This window comes from Podarcis bocagei, assembly GCF_964188305.1.
Source record: "Podarcis bocagei genome assembly, chromosome: 13".
Taxonomy (NCBI): Eukaryota; Metazoa; Chordata; class Lepidosauria; order Squamata; family Lacertidae; genus Podarcis; species Podarcis bocagei.
Window position 1 is genome coordinate 1820293 of NC_138138.1, and position 20022 is coordinate 1840314.

Here is a 20022-nt window from a genome sequence, read left to right on the forward strand (position 1 = left end):
TTCCCGTCCCGCCTTTCGAGGCCGCCGCAGAGATCGAGACTCCTCCTTGCGAAGTCTGCGCTCGTTTCTTTGACCAGGTCAGCTGAGGCTGGTGGAGGTTGTAGTCCATCTACTGAAGGCATTCAAAGACCTTGAACCAGGGCTGCCCAACCTTGTGACGCCCACTGCTGGTGGACTACAACGCCCATCATCCCTAGCTGCCAGTACCAGTGGTCGGGGTGATGGGAACTGTAGTCCAAAAACAGCCGGCGAGGCGACCCAAGTTTGGGCAACCCCCTTTGAAACAGTCCTGGGCTTCGCCCAAAGAATCCTGGGAACTGTAGTTTGGGGGGGTGAGAGTTCGGAGGAGACCTTCCCTGCTCTCCTGGCAGAGCGGCAGTGCCTCTTCCCGGAGGAGGAGAAGCGGGGAATCCCCTGCTGTTGCTCCGCCCCGTAAGCCCCGGGCCTCCGAGCGCAGTCCTGGGCCGAGATGCCAAGTGTCCTGGAAAGCGGGGGGCCTGGAAGCGAGACAGCCCTTCGCATGCACTCTTTTTCTGGAGCTTTTGGCTGGAGGTACTGTCGTCTCCTGCTGCGCGTCCTGCTTTCTGCTCGGATTCTATTCCTTGTCTCTGGCTGTTGCCCTCCTCGCTTCTGTCTGCATTTCATGTCCTTAATGCACTGGACCCCCGAGGTCGCAGAGGGTGTGGGGCTTGACATTTCTTTCAGAATCTGCAAAAATAAAGGGACCCCCCTTCTCTTGCCTCTGCTCCCTTTCTGCCCCTTCATCTTTTTTCTTTTCTTTTTCTGTTGCCAAGGTGACTTTGGTAAGTGAGTAGAGGACTTGAATGGGCCCAAATGAGATTATCAGATTAGAAAAATTATGTAGAAGAAATGCTTGTGGCCAGGATGTAGAGATATGGGAATAGTTCAATATGTATGTTGAATCCTATGATCACAGAATCTGAATGTTTGAAACCCCCATTGTTCTAGGCACATTTTGCAACAGGGAATTTCATTAGCACAAGCAGTTTCTGAGCTCTGGGAGCAGGACTGCACCTAAAATTTCAGATTAAAGCTGCAGAGTGGAAGGAAAGGAGGACCCTTTTCTGCCTCCAATTTAAGAATATTAGGGGGGTGGGCAGGGAAAGGACTAGACCATGTGAAAAATGAACATAATATTTTAGCTGCAGTTCATTTTCAGCTTTGTATTTTTCTTATTAAAAAAGTGCACCTAGACATTCTGTTGTTGTGCCCATAACCAGCTCCTAGCTTCCATATCTCAGTTTCTAACACTGCAGAATCTATAAGTTTAAAAATTATATTGGTTCTGCTCCTGTGCTGTACAAGCCATAGGTTCTTACAACTAAATCTCACATACTCCATTTATATGCTACACTTTATAATCTCCAATCAGTTTACCTAATAAAACTGTAAAATAAGGTTTCAATCCCAGGAGAGTAAATTGCAAAAGCACTTTTTCTGCTGAGTTGCTTTACAAATTGACATTCCTTGTGATTTTTTTGAAAGTCACTTTCTACTCAAATGCAAAACAAGGCTTCAAAATCTTGAATTTAATTAAACATGGGGGGGAGCATTGCTATGGTTCCTGTTTTTCATCCTTTTGGGAGGCTATTTTTGCTCCTGTAAATGCTGGAGTTGAGAGAGCAACTTGAACACAACAGCAGCTGCAACATTCCCAAATTTTTCTCCCTCCTCCCCCCCAATTATTTTAACACCACCATGGAATCAGGGGTTGGGAAAACTGCAAAAGCTTGCTCCCTCTTTGGTGGCTGTTTTGGCTGGTCCTGATTGGGTGGTTTTGCCTTGTGGTGGATTTGGGAGTTCATTGCTTTGGCCTCCTGTGTTATTTGTAAAAAGCAGCTCATGGAACAAGAGTATAGTCTACAGTCAGCATGGCAGACACCTGATAGTTTGTGTGGAAGTCCTGACACCTTCGGCTTATGCAGAATATAGACTCTAGTCTTCAAACAGAATTTAAAAGTACCTTCTGAGCGTGTTTACCAGGAAGTAACCCGTTCAATGGTGTTTACTCCCAGGTAAGTGTGCATAGGGTTGAAGCCTAAACCTGCAATCCCAAACACATTTATGGGGGAGCAAGTGCAGCTGAACACAGTGGATCTTACTTCTGAGTAGGCATATACGACTGTGCTGTAAGACTGCGATCTTGGGAGTAAGTTCCTTTTAGCTCAAGCTGAATTTCTGTAGGGATTCAAGACCAAATGTTTATGGGGTTTCTGTATCACTGTAACCTGTTCCGGGAATGAAAGCAGGAGTGTCATAGATACAGAAAATCATTGTCATTATTAAAAATTAAAATTAGAATTATTATAGAGGGCAGGATTCCACACCTTCTGAGATTCATGTATTTCTACTGTGGCCACACCTAGACTTTAAAAATGTATCCAGATTAATAAAGCATTTCGGTTTACTTGTTGGGCATGAAAATATTGACAATATTAAAATTGTTTGCAGTTTGTCTTGGGAGGAGCACTAAACTTAGCCACATCATAATTCAATCTCTTTGCCAGTAGCTGATCCATCTTCACAAGGGACAAAATGTGTGGCTGGTGCAGTTTTTATGGCCATCTGGCAGCTGGTGACATTTGGGAGGTGTACATGTTGTTCGAAAACAGTTGTCAACCTTTGTCCCACTTGCATCCCAGCCGTCCCACTTGGAGAGCAGCAGATGGCTTTGGGGTGCAGCCAAGCAGAGGATTGTCCCTCCTGGCATCAGCTTCCTCGACCTTTCAGCCCCCAAAGATGTTTCCACGCAAAGTGAAAAACAGATATTCCAAGATGAACATCCAAAGGTGCAGCTTTGGAAAATCCTTGCAGTAGTATTTCAAATGGCATGAAGACATCAGTTGGTTTAAAATAGGCTTAAAATAGTTAAATTCCCTAAGAAGTGTGCACCAAATTGGGAAATCCCTGGAAAAGTTATTTGCTAGTATTTATATCATCCTTCCCCTGCCCACTTCTAAATGTGATGTCCAAAGTGGCTTAGTATAAACACAGTGCAAAGTTTAAAAGCAACATGTTGGCCATTTTTGAGATATTAAAACAATGATATTATTAAAACTATACCAAAGCACAGTGATGAAGCAGAAAAAGTAATAGCTAACAGGGAAAGCAAGTGAAGACAAAAGAACCAAAGGCTGTTATCTAATACCCTCTTAGCTGGGAGTAAACCCTTTGAATTTGATGGGGCTTACCTTTGAATAGGCACACACAACAGAAAAATCATGAGCTCGCAGTTTGACAGAAGTTCCTAATAGTGATAACCTGAACTAATGTGGCAGGGAATTCCGCATGCCAGTTCTACATATAGGCAAGGTTCTGTGTGTACCTAATTTGTGCTCCTGTACAAGTTGCCTTTGTTCATGTTTCAAGTTGGTAAAAACAGAAACTGCATTCTTTGCTAGGATGACAATTCTGTGGCAAGAGGCTAAGCATTCCATAACTCACATAAATTTAAGATTTGCTGTCCTTATTTTGCAGTATTTATTTCATTACCTTTGAGTTCTATTAGCTTGGAGCACAGAGCAGGCGTGATGACATCATCTGCAGTGATGCTAAGCTGATTGACACTCATTGTTCTGCCTAGTGCATGAGGTGATAAGGAGGCTTTCAAGTTCTACTATTGTGTGCAACAGAGTAACAAAGCAAAAGTTGGAGAAGGAAGGAAATAATCAGAGGCTTGCTCCTTCATTCCTTTTCTTTGATGAGGTTCCTACTTCATGCAAGCAACTTCAGCAATTGGCTTTAAGGGTCATCACAACGAGCTGCTGTCTTCAACATTTTACCACTACCCTCCCGCTGAGGCCTTAAAGGCTAGGAACTTACGCTCTCACTTTTAAAAGAAATAAATCAGAGACAGAGGAGCCATGGGGGAGAGGAACCTGTGCTGGGTTCTAACTCTCACTCCCCATAACCAGTTGGCAGTTCTGGCTGATGGGAAGGAGTCCAGCAACATTTGCCAGGCTGCAGATGCTTCCCATCCCTAGTTCAGTGGGTTGAAAAAGGACCTGTTTCTGTTCTGTACGTCTTCCAAACTTTATTGATGCAGGAATACAGATAGATGTTTCGGGGGACACCCCCCCCCCAGTCAGTGGTTACTTCTTGATGTATTGCCTGGTCAAAGGAGGTGGCCGATGCTATAATGAGCCACTCTTTCCCTGCCCCCCTCCCGCTGCAAACTATCATCATGTTACCTTGCAAATGAGGGGGGTTGTTTTGACTCCTTTTTTGGGCCTGGCTCAGGACCAAGCGAATCTGAAGTTTACGTTCTTCACAGCAACAGCTGCCAAGCTCCTTCTCAGACTACAGTGGCTGCGCCTGGATGGGTGCGGTGATTCTCTAGTTCTTGGGAATGAAGAAAGGAGGTTTGTAGATTGGGCCGCTTGGTGGTGAGGGGGCTCCTTGGCTCAGAGAGGCTGGTAAGTGGCAAAAACCAAAGGAAGCTCGTATTTCTGCTAATGGTTATTTGTTTGTTTATGGTGCAGAGCAACTTCTACAGTCACCATAGAAATATGTCTAGAGTTGAAATTGGCAGGGGGTGGAGAAGAAAGTGCCCTCCATGTCTCAGAGACCCCTGTGAAGAGGGGCTGGTTGTTAAGCCACTCTGGGAATTGTAGCTCTGGGAGGGGAATAGCAGTCTCCTAACAACTCTCAGCAAACTACAGCTCCCAAAATTCTCTGGGAGAACCCATGACTGTTTAAAGCACTTTAAAAGTATGAGGTGAAGGTGGCCTTACTTAGGAGTAAGTCTTATTGAATTCAGTGGGATTTTTCATATAAACATCATTTTTTCCCCTCTATGCTGTTTAACATCTACATGAAACCACTGGGTGGGGTTATCCGGAGGTTTGGAGTACGTTGTCAGCAATATGCTGATGACACTCAGCTCTATTTCTCCTTTACATCTGCAGTGGAAGTGCTGGACTGGATGAGAGCCAACAAAGTGAAGCTCAATCCAGATAAGATGGAGGCACTGTTAGTGGGTGGTTCCCTAGACCAGATGGGTGGGAGATCACTTGCTCTTGATGGGGTTACACTTACTCTGAAGGAGCAGGTTCGTAGCTTGGGGGTCCTCCTGGATCCTCGAGGCTCAGGTGGCCTCAGTGGCCCGGAGTGCCTTCCATCAGCTTCGGCTGGTGGCCCAGCTACGCCCCTATCTGGACAGGGATAGCCCAACTACTGTTCTCTATGTTCTGGTAACCTCTAGGTTAGATTACTGAAATGTGTTATGAGTGTGTTATGCCTCTGAAGACGGTTCGGAAACTTCAGCTGGTGCAGAATTTAGTGGCCAGGTTGCTCACCAGAGGAAGACGGTTTGAGCATCTTACACTGATCCTGGTCCAACTGCACTGGCTACCAATTAGTTTCCAGGTCCAATTCAAAGTGCTGGTTTTGACCTATAAATCCTTGAGCGGCTCAGGACTGCAAGACCTCAAGGACCGTCTCTCTCCATATAACCGACCTGGACCCTGAGATCTTCCTCCTCCACAAGAGGTCCGGAGGGTGGCAACATGAGAACAGGACCTTTTCTGCAGTGGCTCCCCATCTGTGGAATGCTCTCCCCAGGAAGGTTCAGCTGGTGCCTTCATTATACACCTTTAGGCGCCAGACAAAAATGTTCCTCTTCAACCAGGCCTTTGGCCAATTAATATTCTACAGCCTTTTAAATGTGCTTGTGGGAATGGTGGGGGTATCTGTTTGGTTTGTTCTTAGTGTTCTTATGTATTTTGTGTTTTTTATATTGTAATTTTATGTTGTGAACTGCCTTGAGATCTACAGATGAAGGGTAGTTTACAGATTTAATAAACAAAAATAATAAAAATAATAAATGTTAAAAGCAAATGAACCCCCAAAAAGAATCTCCACCTTGAATTGGCTACCTGTAGTAAGCTGACACCCCCATGGACCAGCGCCTAGGATTGTGCTGGACATGACATTGATCTCGTGGGAGGCAGGATTTGGGGGGGGGGGCAAGGTAGAGGAGAGGGCTAGGCCTGCGTCCTAAAGTGACACGTCGGGGTCGGTGCCCCTGAGACATTTTGTTGTCAGGGGCCAAAGTGGAGACATTATGCTCCCCTCTGCAATTCCATATACTTACGCGGGGCTTAGGTTCTGGGGCCCTGCACACATAAGTGAAATTGAGTAAAGTGGGGATTGCAAAGTAAGGACACACACAGAGAGAGAGACTCCCTCTAGAAATTGTTGGGGGCCGCTGCCCGGCCCGTTCCAAGCCTCCCCTCAGTTGGGCTAATATCCAGCGCGCCTTCCCTTGCTCACTTCCCGGCAGCAGCCCTGAGCAAGGGAAGGCCAATTTATTTCTCCATTTATTTCTCAGCAACCTGTGTAATGCACGTAAGGGGGAGGGGGTGCCTGTTCCAAAGCTGAGCAGATTGCTTCCACCCTGGCGATGGGGCGGCAGCATCTCCCGCACAGCCAAAGGGATCCGTCCTCTTGCTGCCCCTCAGAATCTGCCCCCGAGGTGGCTGCCTACCTCCACCTGACACGAAGGCTGTCCCTTTCTGTGCCTGCCAACAAGGTCACTTTCCCCAGGCTACACGCAAGTCCAGGAGTGCAGAAGCGCACAGCTGGAGCCCCAGGCTCCCAAGTGCAGCTCCCACCCAGGAGCGTGATCCATCCAATGCCCTTGAAAAGAGTGGTGGCCATGCAGTTTGCTCCGCTTTACTTGGCTGGAGGGGGACAGTTGCCTCCTGGCCTTTGCACCTGCCCCCGTCCTTCCAGGGATGACCGGTGTCTCTGTGCGGAAGCTCTTGCTCCAGGATAGCCATGTTCAAATATATAATAGGATGTCACATAGAGGAGGGAGAAAGGTTGTTTTCTGCTGCTCCAGAGAAGCGGACACGGAGCAATGGATCCAAACTACAAGAAAGAAGATTCCACCTAAACATTAGGAAGAACTTCCTGACAGTAAGAGCTGTTTGACAGTGGAATTTGCTGCCAAGGAGTGTGGTGGAGTCTCCTCCTTTGGAGGTCTTTAAGCAGAGGCTTGACAACCATATGTCAGGAGTGCTCTGATGGTGTTTCCTGCTTGGCAGGGGGTTGGACTCGATGGCCCTTGGGGTCTCTTCCAACTCTAGGATTCTATGAGGCGAGATGTTGCCTTATGCTCAGGCCATGGCACAGGAGAACAGGCAGACTTTGCCAAGGGGCTGCTTTTGGAGAATGAAAATTGTTATGTACTGAAGTTCTCACCCTGGGCCAGCAGGGGGGATACTGTAGATAGTTTTCACTCAGGTCCACATATGCAAATAAGGGATTGAAAGTGACGTTCAGTGATTGGATAGTTACAGAAAGTGTTACAGTTGCGTTCTAGTGGAGCTCTATATAAGCAGGCTGGCTGAACCCTTCAGTTCAGTTCTGTTCTGGCCTGTGAATAAACAAGTGCTGTCTGAAGAATCGCTGTGTCGTCTGATATGTTCACCCACAACTTAACAAAAATAGCTCATGTTTCAAGAGCCCCTTTGGCTCAGCCGCAGCAGCTGGCCGCAGAGAGATAGATCAGCGAAGAGATTCCATTGGCTGCAATATAAAATACTGTAAGAGGTGGATCTTTCCTGGAGCAAAGGCCTGTTGTGTGTTGTCGTGTCTCTTTTTAAGTGAAGGTCTTGGGGCAGCAGTTCTACAGTGTGGTGGATGCTGTTGTTGTCTGTGTTTGTGCATGAATCTGGCCCGTATGGTCCTTGGAATTCCTCTTAACTTGATCATGGGGTCAGAGCTGAGGAAAGCTCTTTTTCAGTTTTGAGGGGCCCAGTATCAATTTGTGTAGCTACCCAAACAATTTGTGTGTTTATAATTCTGTGGTGAGAGCTTGCATTTAATAAAAGCTTGTGGGGGAGGCAGTTGATGCAGCAGCAGCAGAACAGATTTTTTAAAATGCAAAATTATCCATTTTGCTGCTGGCTTTTCAATGCTGACGGGGGCTTTAGTTTGTCTGGAGAGCACCAGGTTGCCAAAGGTGACCTTAGGTTAACTTTCAGAACTCTGAAAGTGTGTGTGTGTGTGTGGTTTTTCCTACTACCACCCCTAAATATTCTTCTCTCTTTCCACCCCCATCCAGGATTTCTGAATGGTCCTGCTAGCTTTTTTCTCTTTGCTGACTTTGGCCTGGTTAGTTTGGACCAAAATGGCAAACTACCCAAGGAAACTGGTCGTGGAAGGGCCTGCCCCAAACCAGCCACTTCCTTCCGAAACTCTGGATCTTCCCACCAATGGATCCCCCCTCCAACTCTCCAAAGCTTGTGGGTCGCAGCCCCCGCTGATGGGGCCCAGCCAGGACTCCGAAGACGCCTCACAGCAGTGCCCTCCTCTAAGCACGCAGGCCTCTGGGGGTGCCCCTAAGCAGCCAGAACACCCCTCCTGCCCCTGCAAGCCCCCAATTCCCCAGTCTGCCTCAGGTCATTCGGCCCAGGGCTCCCCAGCCACGGAGTCGGGGAGGCCTCTCAGCCGGGTCATCGTCCCTTCCTCAGGCCAGTCGCTGAGGCAAATGGGGTCCCTCTCAGGAGAGGAACCAGAGAGCAGCCAGGCCCAAGTGAGGCGCCAAGCAATGACCAAGTTTGTGCTGGGCTCTTTCGAAGACAACTCTTCTGATGACGAGCTGGTGGCTGGATCCTTAAAAATGGCGGGCAGGAGGAGGAGCAGCTTGGCCAGCGTCGGGTCCTCGTCCTCTGTGGATTCCTCGCCGCTGATCTCCCTGTCGGAGACCAGTGGGGTGATGAGGTAAGCATCATGGCAGCCGGAGAGCCTGCTGGCAGCTGGGCCAGGCAAAAGCTTCTTTGAGCATGGCATGTGAAACGGGCACAATATGAGATCCTGCGTTCTTTGTCTTTCCTAACTTATGCCAAAGCTCCCTCTCCTTCTGATTCACAGCAGTCGATTCCTCCTTTGCAGCTGAATGCCTATGACCTTAAGCAGCTTCCCCAACCCCATACCTTCAATAAGTTTTGGCTTACAGCTCATGTCCACCCAGCCAGCATGGCCATGTTCCCCCCCAAAGGATGCTTCGTCCTTCTGGGGCTGATAAGAGCTGGAGGGCACCAGGTTGGGGAAGGCTGAGCTTTAAAGGATGGGATGAGGAGCTTGTGACCTCCGGATGTGGCTGGACTCCAACGCCCATGAGCCCCAGCCAGCGAGGCCAAGTGGCCCAGGATGATGGGAGTGGGAGTCTCAAAAACAGGACTGCCAGCCATGTTCTGCTTTGACGGGGGGTGGGGCGTCTTCTTGGTGGTGGCACATCCTGGGCTCCTTTGAGAGGAAGGGAAGGATACAAATGGAGTAAATAAACATATGAAGGAACCAAATGGCAGGGAAGAAGCTCCTGGCTCCTCCTTTGTTCAGTTCAAGATACAGGCCAAGAGATTTCTCTGTGCCTTTACCCTCTTCTTTTATTTTTTGGCAAACTGATTTTTTATTTGCTATGCTCCTTGCTTGTTACTCCAACTGTTGAAGTTGTGGCTTAAAAAAATGTCTTTCATTTTGAGATGCTGAGGTCTCTTTCATTGTATGTCAGTTTAGAAATGTTTGATTTATGCTTGACTACTGCAATGCGCTCTACATGGGGCTACCTACGTAGGGGGATACAATCTATTTCAGAGAAACAGACCAGACAAGAAAGGAGGAGGAGTGGCGTTATATGTCAGGGATGTGTATACCTGTGAAGAGATCCAAGATTTAGAACCTCAAAGCCAAAGTGAGAGCATTTGGGTCAAAATAAAGGGAGAGAAGAATAACAGAGACCTCATTGTGGGAGTTTACTATAGATCCCCAAGCCAAACGGAGGACATAGATGATGCCTTCCTGGAACAGATGGCCAAGCATGCAAAAGGAAGGGAGATAGTAGTAATGGGGGATACCCGGATATTTGTTGGATGTCAAACTCAGCCAAGAGCATAAGGTCAAACAGATTCCTCACTGGCCTTGCAGACAACTTCATTGTCCAGAAAGTGGGAGAAGCAACAAGAGGAACAGCCATTTTAGATCTGGTCCTAACCAATGTTGATGACCTGGTTAGTGGGGTAGAAGTGGAAGGATCATTAGGCGCGAGTGATCATGCTCTTCTGAAGTTTACTATACAGCGGAAAGGAGCAGCCAAGCATACTAGGACTCAATTTCTTGACTTTAAGAAAGCCGACTTCATAAAACTTAGGGAAGTGCTGGGTGAGATCCCATGGACAGAAATACTAAAAGGAAAGGGAGTTCATGATGGCTGGGAGTTTGTTAAGAGGGAGATAGTAAAAGCACAACGTCAGGCAATACCAATGAGACAGAAACATGGAAGGTGACTAAAGAAGCCAGGGTGGCTATCTAAAGAACTTTTAACTGAGTTAAGATTAAAAAAGGATGTGTACAAAAAATGGAAAAGGGGGGAAACCACCAAAGAGGAATTCAAACAAATAGCTAGCACGTGTAGACACAAAGTCAGAAAAGCTAAAGCACAGAATGAACTCAGGCTTGCTAGAGAGGTTAAAAGCAACAAAAAAGGCTTTTATGGGTATGTTTGTAGCAAAAGGAAGAACAAAGAAACAGTGGGGTCACTCAGAGGAGAAGATGGTGAAATGCAAACAGGGGACACAGAAAGGGCTGAACTCCTCAATGCCTTCTTTGCCTCAGTCTTCTCCGATAAAGAAAACAATGCCCGACCTGAAGAATTTGGAGCAAATGATTCAGCAAAGGAAACACAGCCCAGAATAACTAAGGAGATAGTACAAGAATACTTGGCTAGTTTAGATGTATTCAAGTCTCCAGGGCCAGATGAACTGCATCCAAGAGTATTAAAAGAACTGGCAGATGTGATCTCAGAACCACTGGCAGTCATCTTTGAGAATTCCTGGAGAACAGGCGAACTCCCGGCAGACTGGAGGAGGGCAAATGTTGTCCCTATTTTCAAAAAGGGGGAAAGAGAGGACCCAAATAATTATCGCCCAGTCAGTCTGACATCAATACCAGGGAAGATTCTGGAGCAGATCATTAAGCAAACAGTCTGTGAGCACCTAGAAAGGAATGCTGTGATCACCAATAGTCAGCATGGATTTCTGAAAAATAAGTCATGTCAGACTAACCTGATTTCGTTTTTTGACAGAATTACAAGCCTGGTAGATGAAGGGAACACAGTGGATGTAGCCTACCTTGATTTCAGCAAGGCATTTGACAAGGTGCCCCATGATATTCTTGTAAAGAAGCTGGTAAAATGCGGTCTTGACTATGCTACCACTCAGTGGATTTGTAACTGGCTGACTGACCGAACCCAAAGGGTGCTCATCAATGGTTCCTCTTCATCCTGGAGAAGAGTGACTAGTGGGGTGCCACAGGGTTCTGTCTTGGGCCCGGTCTTATTCAACATCTTTATCAACGACTTGGATGATGGACTCAAGGGCATCCTGATCAAATTTGCAGATGACACCAAACTGGGAGGTGTGGCTAACACCCCAGAGGACAGGATCACACTTCAAAACGACCTTGACAGATTAGAGAACTGGGCCAAAACAAACAAGATGAATTTTAACAGGGAGAAATGTATAGTATTGCACTTGGGCAAAAAAAATGAGAGGCACAAATACAAGATGGGTGACACCTGGCTTGAGAACAGTACATGTGAAAAGGATCTAGGAGTCTTGGTTGACCACAAACTTGACATGAGCCAACAGTGTGACGCGGCAGCTAAAAAAGCCAATGCAATTCTGGGCCTCATCAATAGGAGTATAGCATCTAGATCAAGGGAAGTAATAGTGCCACTGTATTCTGCTCTGGTCAGACCTCACCTGGAGTACTGTGTCCAGTTCTGGGCACCACAGTTCAAGACGGACACTGACAAACTGGAACGTGTCCAGAGGAGGGCAACCAAAATGGTCAAAGTCCTGGAAACGATGCCTTATGAGGAACGGCTAAGGGAGCTGGCCATGTTTAGCCTGGAGAAGAGGAGGTTAAGGGGTGATATGATAGCCATGCTCAAATATATAAAAGGATGTCATATAGAGGAGGGAGAAAGGTTGTTTCTTGCTGCTCCAGAGAAGCGGACACGGAGCAATGGATCCAAACTACAAGAAAGAAGATTCCACCTAAACATTAGGAAGAACTTCCTGACAGTAAGAGCTGTTCGACAGTGGAATTTGCTGCCAAGGAGTGTGGTGGAGTCTCCTACTTTGGAGGTTTTTAAGCAGAGGCTTGACAACCATATGTCAGGAGTGCTCTGATGGTGTTTCCTGCTTGGCAGGGGGTTGGACTCGATGGCCCTTGTGGTCTCTTCCAACTCTATGATTCTATGATTCTATGACCTTTGAAGGTGACCTGGAAACTATAACTAATCCAGAATGCAGCAGCTAGACTGGTGACTGGGAGCAGCCGCCGAGACCACATAACACCGGTCTTGAAAGACCTACATTGGTTCCCAGTACGTTTCTGAGCACAATTCAAAGTGTTGGTGCTAACCTTTAAAGCCCTAAACGGCCTCGGTCCAGTATTCCCAAAGGAGCGTCTCCACCCCCATTGTCCAGCCCAGACACTCAGGTCCAGCTCCAAGGGCCTTCTGGCGGTTCCCTCACTGTGAGAAGCAAAGCTACAGGGAACCAGGCAGAGGACCTTCTCGGTAGTGGCCCCTGCCCTGTGGAACGCCCTCCCACCAGATGTCAAAGAGAACAACAACTACCTGACATTTAGAAGACACCTGAAGGCTGTTCTGGGAAGTTTTTAATGTGTGACATTTTAATGTATTTTTAATCTTTGTTGGAAGCTGCCCAGAGTGGCTGGGGAAACCCCAGCCAGATGGGCGGGGTGCAAATAAATTATTATTATGGTTGTTATTATTGTTATTTTATTGATTTAAAATTTAGACGTGGTTTCTGAAAGACGAAAATAGGTGATATGAAGAGGTAGCAATCTCCAGAGTAGCTCAGCTTCATGGTAGCTCAGCATCCAGCCAAAGCCAGAACTTTTCTGTTTAAGAAATCCAGCACTACCACTAATGACCCCCTTCTTAGTTCAGCCGGGGTCTTGGCCTGCAGCCAGTGATTTTAGATTGTGGACTTAAGGTTCTTTGGGGTCCCTTCTTGGGCATTGATGATTCTAGTGGGGGGCGGCTGAAGGGCGGCAGCCCTCTCCAGATAATAATGTATGCCTCACTCACTACAAATGGCCTTATGGGGTGGGGGCATTAAAAGGCCATGTGCATTGCTCACCAACCTGCATTGAGCATACAGCATTTTTTGGCTCAAGGCTCCAAGGGCAGGGACTCATCCACATTTCTGTTTGCCCCATGATTTCCATTCACAGGTCCAAGAGGTTTTCGTTTTGTGCTGCCGCTTTTCCTGGGAAAACCTGAATGTCAATCTGCAGAAAACCCAACTGGAATTTGTTCCAATTCAGCAGTAAGCAGTGGGTTTTCCAGGAAAGTGGCAGGACAAAAGATGAACCTCTCTGACCCTTGAATAGAAATCACAGGAGTAACAGAAATGTGGAGGAGCCCTTGCCTGTACCAGCTGCATAGCGGAAAAGGCAGGCACAGCTCCCTGCTTCATGTTAGTAAAAGTGAACTGTTAAAGCACCCGACATTTCCTAACAGCAAGGAGTGGTGAGTGAAAAGAGAGAGGAGCAGTGAGTTCAGATCTTGAAGCTGATGGAACTGTGTAGATGGGGCAGAGGGAATGACCTGTTTGTTTGTTTTTCAGACGAGAAATTATCGTTGCTTATTTATTGAATTTATATCCCTCCCTTCCTCCCCAAAGAGCCCAGGGTAGCAAACAGATGGGCCATTTAAAACAAAAGCAAGTTAAACGTTTTAAAACGGGTTAAAACAGTCTAAAAAGAACTACAATTGAAAACATCTAAAATCAGTTACAGTTAAGAACATTCCAAAAGCAGTTAACCAAAAAGATAAATACATTCTTCCACCCAGTGATCTTAGGGTTGCCTGGAACAGTGAGAGCCAGTGTGGTGCCACTGTTTGGAGTGCTGCTCCAGGAGCTGGAAGACCAGGGTTCGAATCCCCACTCAGCCATGAAGCTCCCTGGCTGACCTTGGGCCTGTCACTCAGCCCACGCCACCCCACAGGGCTGTTGTGAGGGTGAAAGGGGGGAGGGGAGCATTATGTACACCCCCTTGAGCTCCTTGGAGAGAAAAAAGGTGGAATATAAAGGACATCAATTAATAATCGCAATTCTTTAGTCACCAAATGCCTGGCCAAGCAGGAAAGTTTAAAAATTGCTCCTGAAAATAAATAATGATGGACGCAGACGCACCTGACTAGGGAGGGCATCACTGAAAGGGCTCCCTCACGGGCTGGTGAGAATCGGAGGGCCTCTGGTGGAGCCACCACCAACCAGTCAACCAATTGTAGGGTCCGAGATGGTTGGTAATGTATTCCAGATACCCATAGTCTATTTATTATCTGGTGTTTCAAAGATCTATATCCTGCTTCTAATTTTTTTTATATAGAGAACCTCTTCTGAAGCAGTGTCACACAATAAGCCTTAATGTCCACAAGGGCACATTTTATTTTTAAACGCAGGCAAACACATTAGCTACAAGTTGTTCCCAAAGCCTTCCAGGGTTGCTGATAAGCGGAGGACAAAAGGCCTGATTAGGACAAAGGACTGTTTCTGGGGGGGGGGGCAGGCCCCTTGCCTCCCTCTTGCTGCTGCTCTCCTGTTGCAATGGGGGGGGGGACTATGTAGAAATGGTGAAGGGGCTTTGCAGCCCTGGGGGTCCCTTGCGCAGGGGACTTGGCAACGAGGAAAGCGACAACTTGGATTTCAGTGAGAAGCAAACCCCGCATGCCTTCCGTGAGTCTGTCAAGCCAGTGGTGGCGTCCAGCGAAAGTGTCCCATCTGTCAGGCGATGAGCTTTCTGGAGGTGCCTGGCTGGTCCCTATCAGAGAGCAGGTTTCTACCCCACGTTTTTCTCCCAGAAGCTCAAGGTGGCCCGCATGGTTCCACCTCTCCTCACCACAGCCCTGCCAGGTAGGCTCGGCCGAGGGGCCCTGACCTGCCCAAGGGAGCTTTGAACCCTGGGCTCTCCGGGGTACTAATCCGACACTCATCGGACTCTTCTAAGTCCTTTTTTCGCTGCTGCCCACAAGACCTGGGGGCTCTTTGGCTTCGCCCCCCCCTTTAAAAAAGCACCTGCCTAGGAAAGGGTTGCTTGTGTGTCTTTGGGAGAGGAGAAGCGCCCCGACTCCGGCCCGGGGCTTCCTTCTCTGCCGCCTCTCGGGGCCGCTTGGTGCTGCTCGAGAGTTTGCTGGCGCTTTGCCCAAAGGGGAGCAGCCGGCGGCAGCAATGGAGCAGCGGGAGGCGGCGGAGGACGAGGCTGCCTCGGGGGCCCCCGCCCTCCGCCCTTCTGGGGGGCTCCCGGGCGGGATGGCAGAGGAAGGCGGCGGAGCCGGTCGGAGCTGCTCCGGGGGCCTTTGGAGGTCAGTCCGGGGGGCGGGCAGGGGACTTGGTCCCCGGGAGAGGGCCGAGACTTGGCGGCTTCGGGCAGGCGGAGAGGAGGGGCTCTTGGACCCCCTTGGGCGTGGCGGAGGCGGCAGCTGCCCTGCTCGGACGGGCAAGTCCTTTCCCCCGGCTTAAGAGGGTTTCTCAGGCACCTGCATGTCAGAAGGGCGACTGGCTTTCTGCACTCGATGTTTCCCGCGTGGGGTTTCCAGAAGTGCCAGAGGTCAGGTGGGGGCTTGCAGAAGCCCTTTCGTCTGCTTTATTGCCCCCCTGGGTGTTTTGGAGCCTCCCGTGCATTTGGGGAGTGGATTCTCCAGATTCTTCCGCTTCTTCGTTTTCGTCAGCAAAGATTGTGCCCGTGTGTGTTTCGAAAACTGCTGTGGCCGGAAAAGCTCCTAGATGGAGTTTCCCATTTCCAAAACAAAATCCACGTTTCTTGTGTGACGTCACTGTGTGTCCACCCTTGACCCTTGCTTGCCTCTTCCATTTTAAATCTTTCTTGCCCTCTTCCCTCCCTGCCCGCACCGCGTTTTTCTTTTAAACATCCAGTTTAGAAAGGGGGGGGGGACTAACTTCACAGCATCTTGTCAGGTTAGTTGATCTTCCTTTCCCCCTGCTTTCCCTGCCTTGTCATCTAAAAATTGGGTTAAGTTTTTGCTAAAAGCAGAAATAAGCAAAATTGTGTGCACGCCTTGGGAGTACATGGGAGACACTGATCCCAGTATAATTTACCCCGATTTATTTTTATTAATGAAGGTTTTGATTTACTTCAATAAACATATCAATATAGTAAAAATAACATAAGTGCAACAAAGCAGCATAGTATAGAATCATAGAATTGTAGAGTTGGAAGGGATCCTGATGGTAATCTAGTCCAGCTCCCTGCAATGCAGAGATCATCTAGATCATGAATGACAGAGGGCCATCCAACCTCTGCCTAAAAACCTCCAAGGTTATTTCTGGGGGAGACTTAATATTAGGTTGGTAAAGTACTTAAGACCATTATGAAAACCAAATTTCACATGGTGCTGTGGAGAGGGAGTCCTTTGTATCAGTATTTCTGCTGTATATAAGGGAATTCAGGGTCCTCCTGAATTCTTTTTGGCACCACACCATTTATGAGTCCCCCCCCCAATTTGCATATTTTTATAGCAAAACAAAAGTTGTAAATTCTGATTTATAAGGCTTTGAGTGTGAGTTGTTTAAATGTGTCATGCATTGCATATTGCGTGAAGCAGTTGGAAAGGTGGCTTTAAAATAAATTAATTCCCTAAATATATGTTATTAAGATTATTTTCTCTTCCCTCCCCCCTCCCCCACCCCACAAAATGCACCACTCAAAATGTGGGTCCCACAGCGCAGCCGTGTTTCCCCAGCCAGAGGGTGGCATGGCCGGACGTTTGCCCAGGCCCCTGTCTCTTGATGAGAAGACCCTCTGACCAAGCAGGGCTTCCATTTCCTCTTGCACAGATTATCTGAGAAGGTCAAGTGCAGTGGAAGAGAGCTCACACTTTCCATGTCCCAACTCTGGGGAGGAGCTTTTGAGGGAGGGCCAGGCCCCAGGGCCCCAGGATCCTGCAGTCTGCATTAGAGAGGGACTAGACTGCCTGCCTCTGTGAGAAGAGATTTCAAAGGGTTTACCCTCTAGGAGTCCATGCATGCCAACAAAATTATGGCCTGACCAACTTGACTAAATGACTGAGTGGGGTGGAGATACATTTTTCATATTGCTTTGCGACTGCTTATACTTTCTTTTTGAAATGCCAGGTTCAGATTTGTATATCACCCCTTCCCCCATCCCCCAAAGGCTGAGGTCACTGCAAGATGACCATCAAGAGAAATTTGCTAAAGTTACTGGAGATCTGCCTGTTTCTTGAAGACTGAAGAGTTCTGAGAGTGTGGGGTGTTTGTGTATGGAAATATATACCCTAGTGGAGTGCTCATGTTCATGAGCCTGTCATTCTTTCCAAGAGGGGATTTCCACTCCTCCTTTTTCTCTCTCTTCCCCCTTCCATTTTTCATTCTTCTTTTCCAGCTGGCACTCAAATGTTCTGTGGCTTCTGGACTGCTCAGCATTCATGGGGGGAGCCAGCGGTGGGAGGAGTTTCCTCTTGTCTTAACTCACCACCTGTGTTTCCTATCGGAAGGAGTGATTATTAATTTTTATTTTGATGATTAGGCTAAATTCCCAGTCAAAACTGCCTCACTCACTTTTTGTCCTTTGCTCCGGAGGGTGTTTGTTGCCCCCCTCCCTGGCCTAATCTTGCCCGGCAGCTGCATTTCTGGGAGGACTGAGGCCAGCCCTGCAAGGACTTGGCGAGAGAGCAAGGAGATAGCAGCAAGGAGCAGAAGCTGAGTGGCAAGCTGCCCTCCTTTGCCTCTCCTTAGTTAGGAGGGCATACGGAAGGTGAGAATTTGGGTAAGGATTGCCTGGGTCAGGCCAAGTCTTGCTTAACCCAGCCTTCTGTTTCCAGCTCACCAGCAGCAGCAGCCCTCCTCTCCTTGTGCCCAGCATCTGGCATTATTTGGTGGTATGATGTGCTTGCACATGGAGGCTCTCTCTAAGATCTCACTTCCCTTTGTCAGCTTTTAAAGCCACCATGTAAGCTAGTCATCATCACTGCGTCCTAGGGGGGGTGAATTCTGCCACTAGGTTGCAGGTTGTGTCCTGAATAGGCCACCAATTTGTTTCACTGTGGTGACATTTCATTCACATAGAGACAGAGCGAAGGGAGTCTTCCTGGTCTCAAACCAGCAGCCTTGAGGCTGGTGACTCTTTGCTCTTGGCACTGCATTGGGAGAAGACCTGCTGGGTGTCCTTGTGGTCGGACACAGACAATTTCTTCTGCAGCTTTCAGATCACAAACACATTTCTGAGCCAGCCTACACTTGGTGAGTCATTTTGGTCTGAAAAGAGGAGAAAAACAACAAGAAGAAATGTGGAATTATTCAGTACGTGCCACCTGGAGGGCAATTCTGGTTCGCCCTTGATAACCAGAGGAGTGGTGGTTTGAAAGCTTGCTCCTCCTTGAGCTGCCCTTCTGGTTCCAAGGAGTCGCTGCCTGTGACTCCTGCTTCCTATCAGTGCTACCAGGTCAGCCTCCACTCTTAATTTCCCTCCGTCTTCTCACCCCTTCCAGACCCAGCATGTCGGGGATGCACCTGACCAAGAAGGGGCGTGAGCAAAGGAAGCTAGACTTGCACAGGGACTTCACGGTGGCCTCGCCTGCGGAGTTTGTGACTCGTTTTGGAGGAAACCGTGTCATTGAAAAGGTAGCATTCCCAGAGAAGGGTAGCACATCAGGGGGGTTGCAATCATGGCTGGGTTTCTTGTGGGCTTCTAAAAGATATCTCCGGGAGGGTATGCATAGTCGCCCTCTTTTGGCATAAGGTGCAGAGCTCAAATGCTCAAATTTTTCATAGAATCACAGAGTTGCAGAATTGGAGGGGACGCCAAGGGTCATCTAACCTAGCCCCCTGCAGTGCAGGAATCACTGCTAAAGAATCCTTGACAGATGGCCAGCCAACCTTTGTTTAAAAACCTCCACGGAAGGTTGAGTCCACCACCATATTTGTATCACTTTTCATTCATTTTTCTTTCCATTTTTAAGAAGACCAAGACACTCTTTTGCACAGAGCTTTGGGTTTGGAGGATGAGGTTAGACTATCACTCTCTCCCCCCCACCCCAATTTAATATCCGTGCATTACATGGTTTCATTGTACTAAGCTTTATGGAACCCACCCTGGAACCCCATGGTGAAGGGTGGGCTTAATAAATACTTAAGGGTATATAGTAAGTAGGTCATCATCAGGGGCACCAACTCCTAGAGCAGGGGTCAGCAAACTTTTTCAGCCGTGGGCCAGTCCACCATCCCTCAGACCATGTGGGGGACCGACTATATTTTGGAAAAAAATTAGATGAACGAATTCCTATGCCCCAGAGATGCATTTTAAATAAAAGCACACATTCTACTCATGTAAAAACACGCTGATTCCTGGACTGTCCGCAGACCGGATTTAGAAGGCGATTGGGCCGCATCTGGCCCACGGTCCTTAGGTTGCCTACCCCTGTCCTAGAGGCTGAGCTCTTTTAGGCCCCTTCCAAATTTTTTTTTTTGGGGGGGGGCGGCCCTCCACCAATCTTCAGTGCAGCCCGAGGTTGAGAACGGCTGCTTTAAAGTGTAGGGTGTGAATGTGGCCCACGCTTCTCTTGTAGTCTTTGGAGGAGGGATTGGGGTGCTCTCCATTCTCCAGCTGGAAATCTTTCCAGGATTAGCTGCTTAGATGCTTCAGTTGAGATTCTTGCATCGCAGGGGGTAGGACTAGATGACCCTCAGGGTCCCTTACAACTCTGTGATTCCATGATTCTAACAACAATCAGTAACAAACATTACCTGTGTGTGGTTTCTTCACAGGTCCTTATTGCCAACAATGGCATTGCTGCCGTGAAGTGCATGCGCTCCATCCGCCGCTGGGCCTATGAGATGTTCCGCAATGAACGGGCCATTAGATTCGTGGTCATGGTGACACCCGAAGACCTCAAAGCAAATGCAGGTAAGCAGCGAGAGT

General features: G+C 48.1%; 1 protein-coding gene across 9 annotated transcripts in view; it reads left to right on the forward strand.

The window, feature by feature from the left end:
• Positions 1-505: 505 nt before the first annotated feature.
• The window catches only part of ACACB (acetyl-CoA carboxylase beta), a 63608-nt gene continuing 44091 nt past the window's right edge, over positions 506-20022 (forward strand). For 2 of the 9 annotated variants that reach the window (XM_081168468.1, XM_081168469.1), the window contains exons 1-4: positions 3895-4436; positions 8093-8751; positions 18593-18725; positions 19869-20007. In XM_081168468.1, the coding sequence (XP_081024594.1) occupies positions 8102-8751; positions 18593-18725; positions 19869-20007 (922 nt within the window). In that variant the 5' untranslated portion in view covers positions 3895-4436; positions 8093-8101. Of the gene's footprint in view, positions 553-3875; positions 4437-8092; positions 8752-15292; positions 15431-18592; positions 18726-19868; positions 20008-20022 lie in introns of those variants that run through there. The other 7 variants (XR_014001764.1, XM_081168474.1, XM_081168473.1 and 4 more) reach the window with 7 other exon arrangements.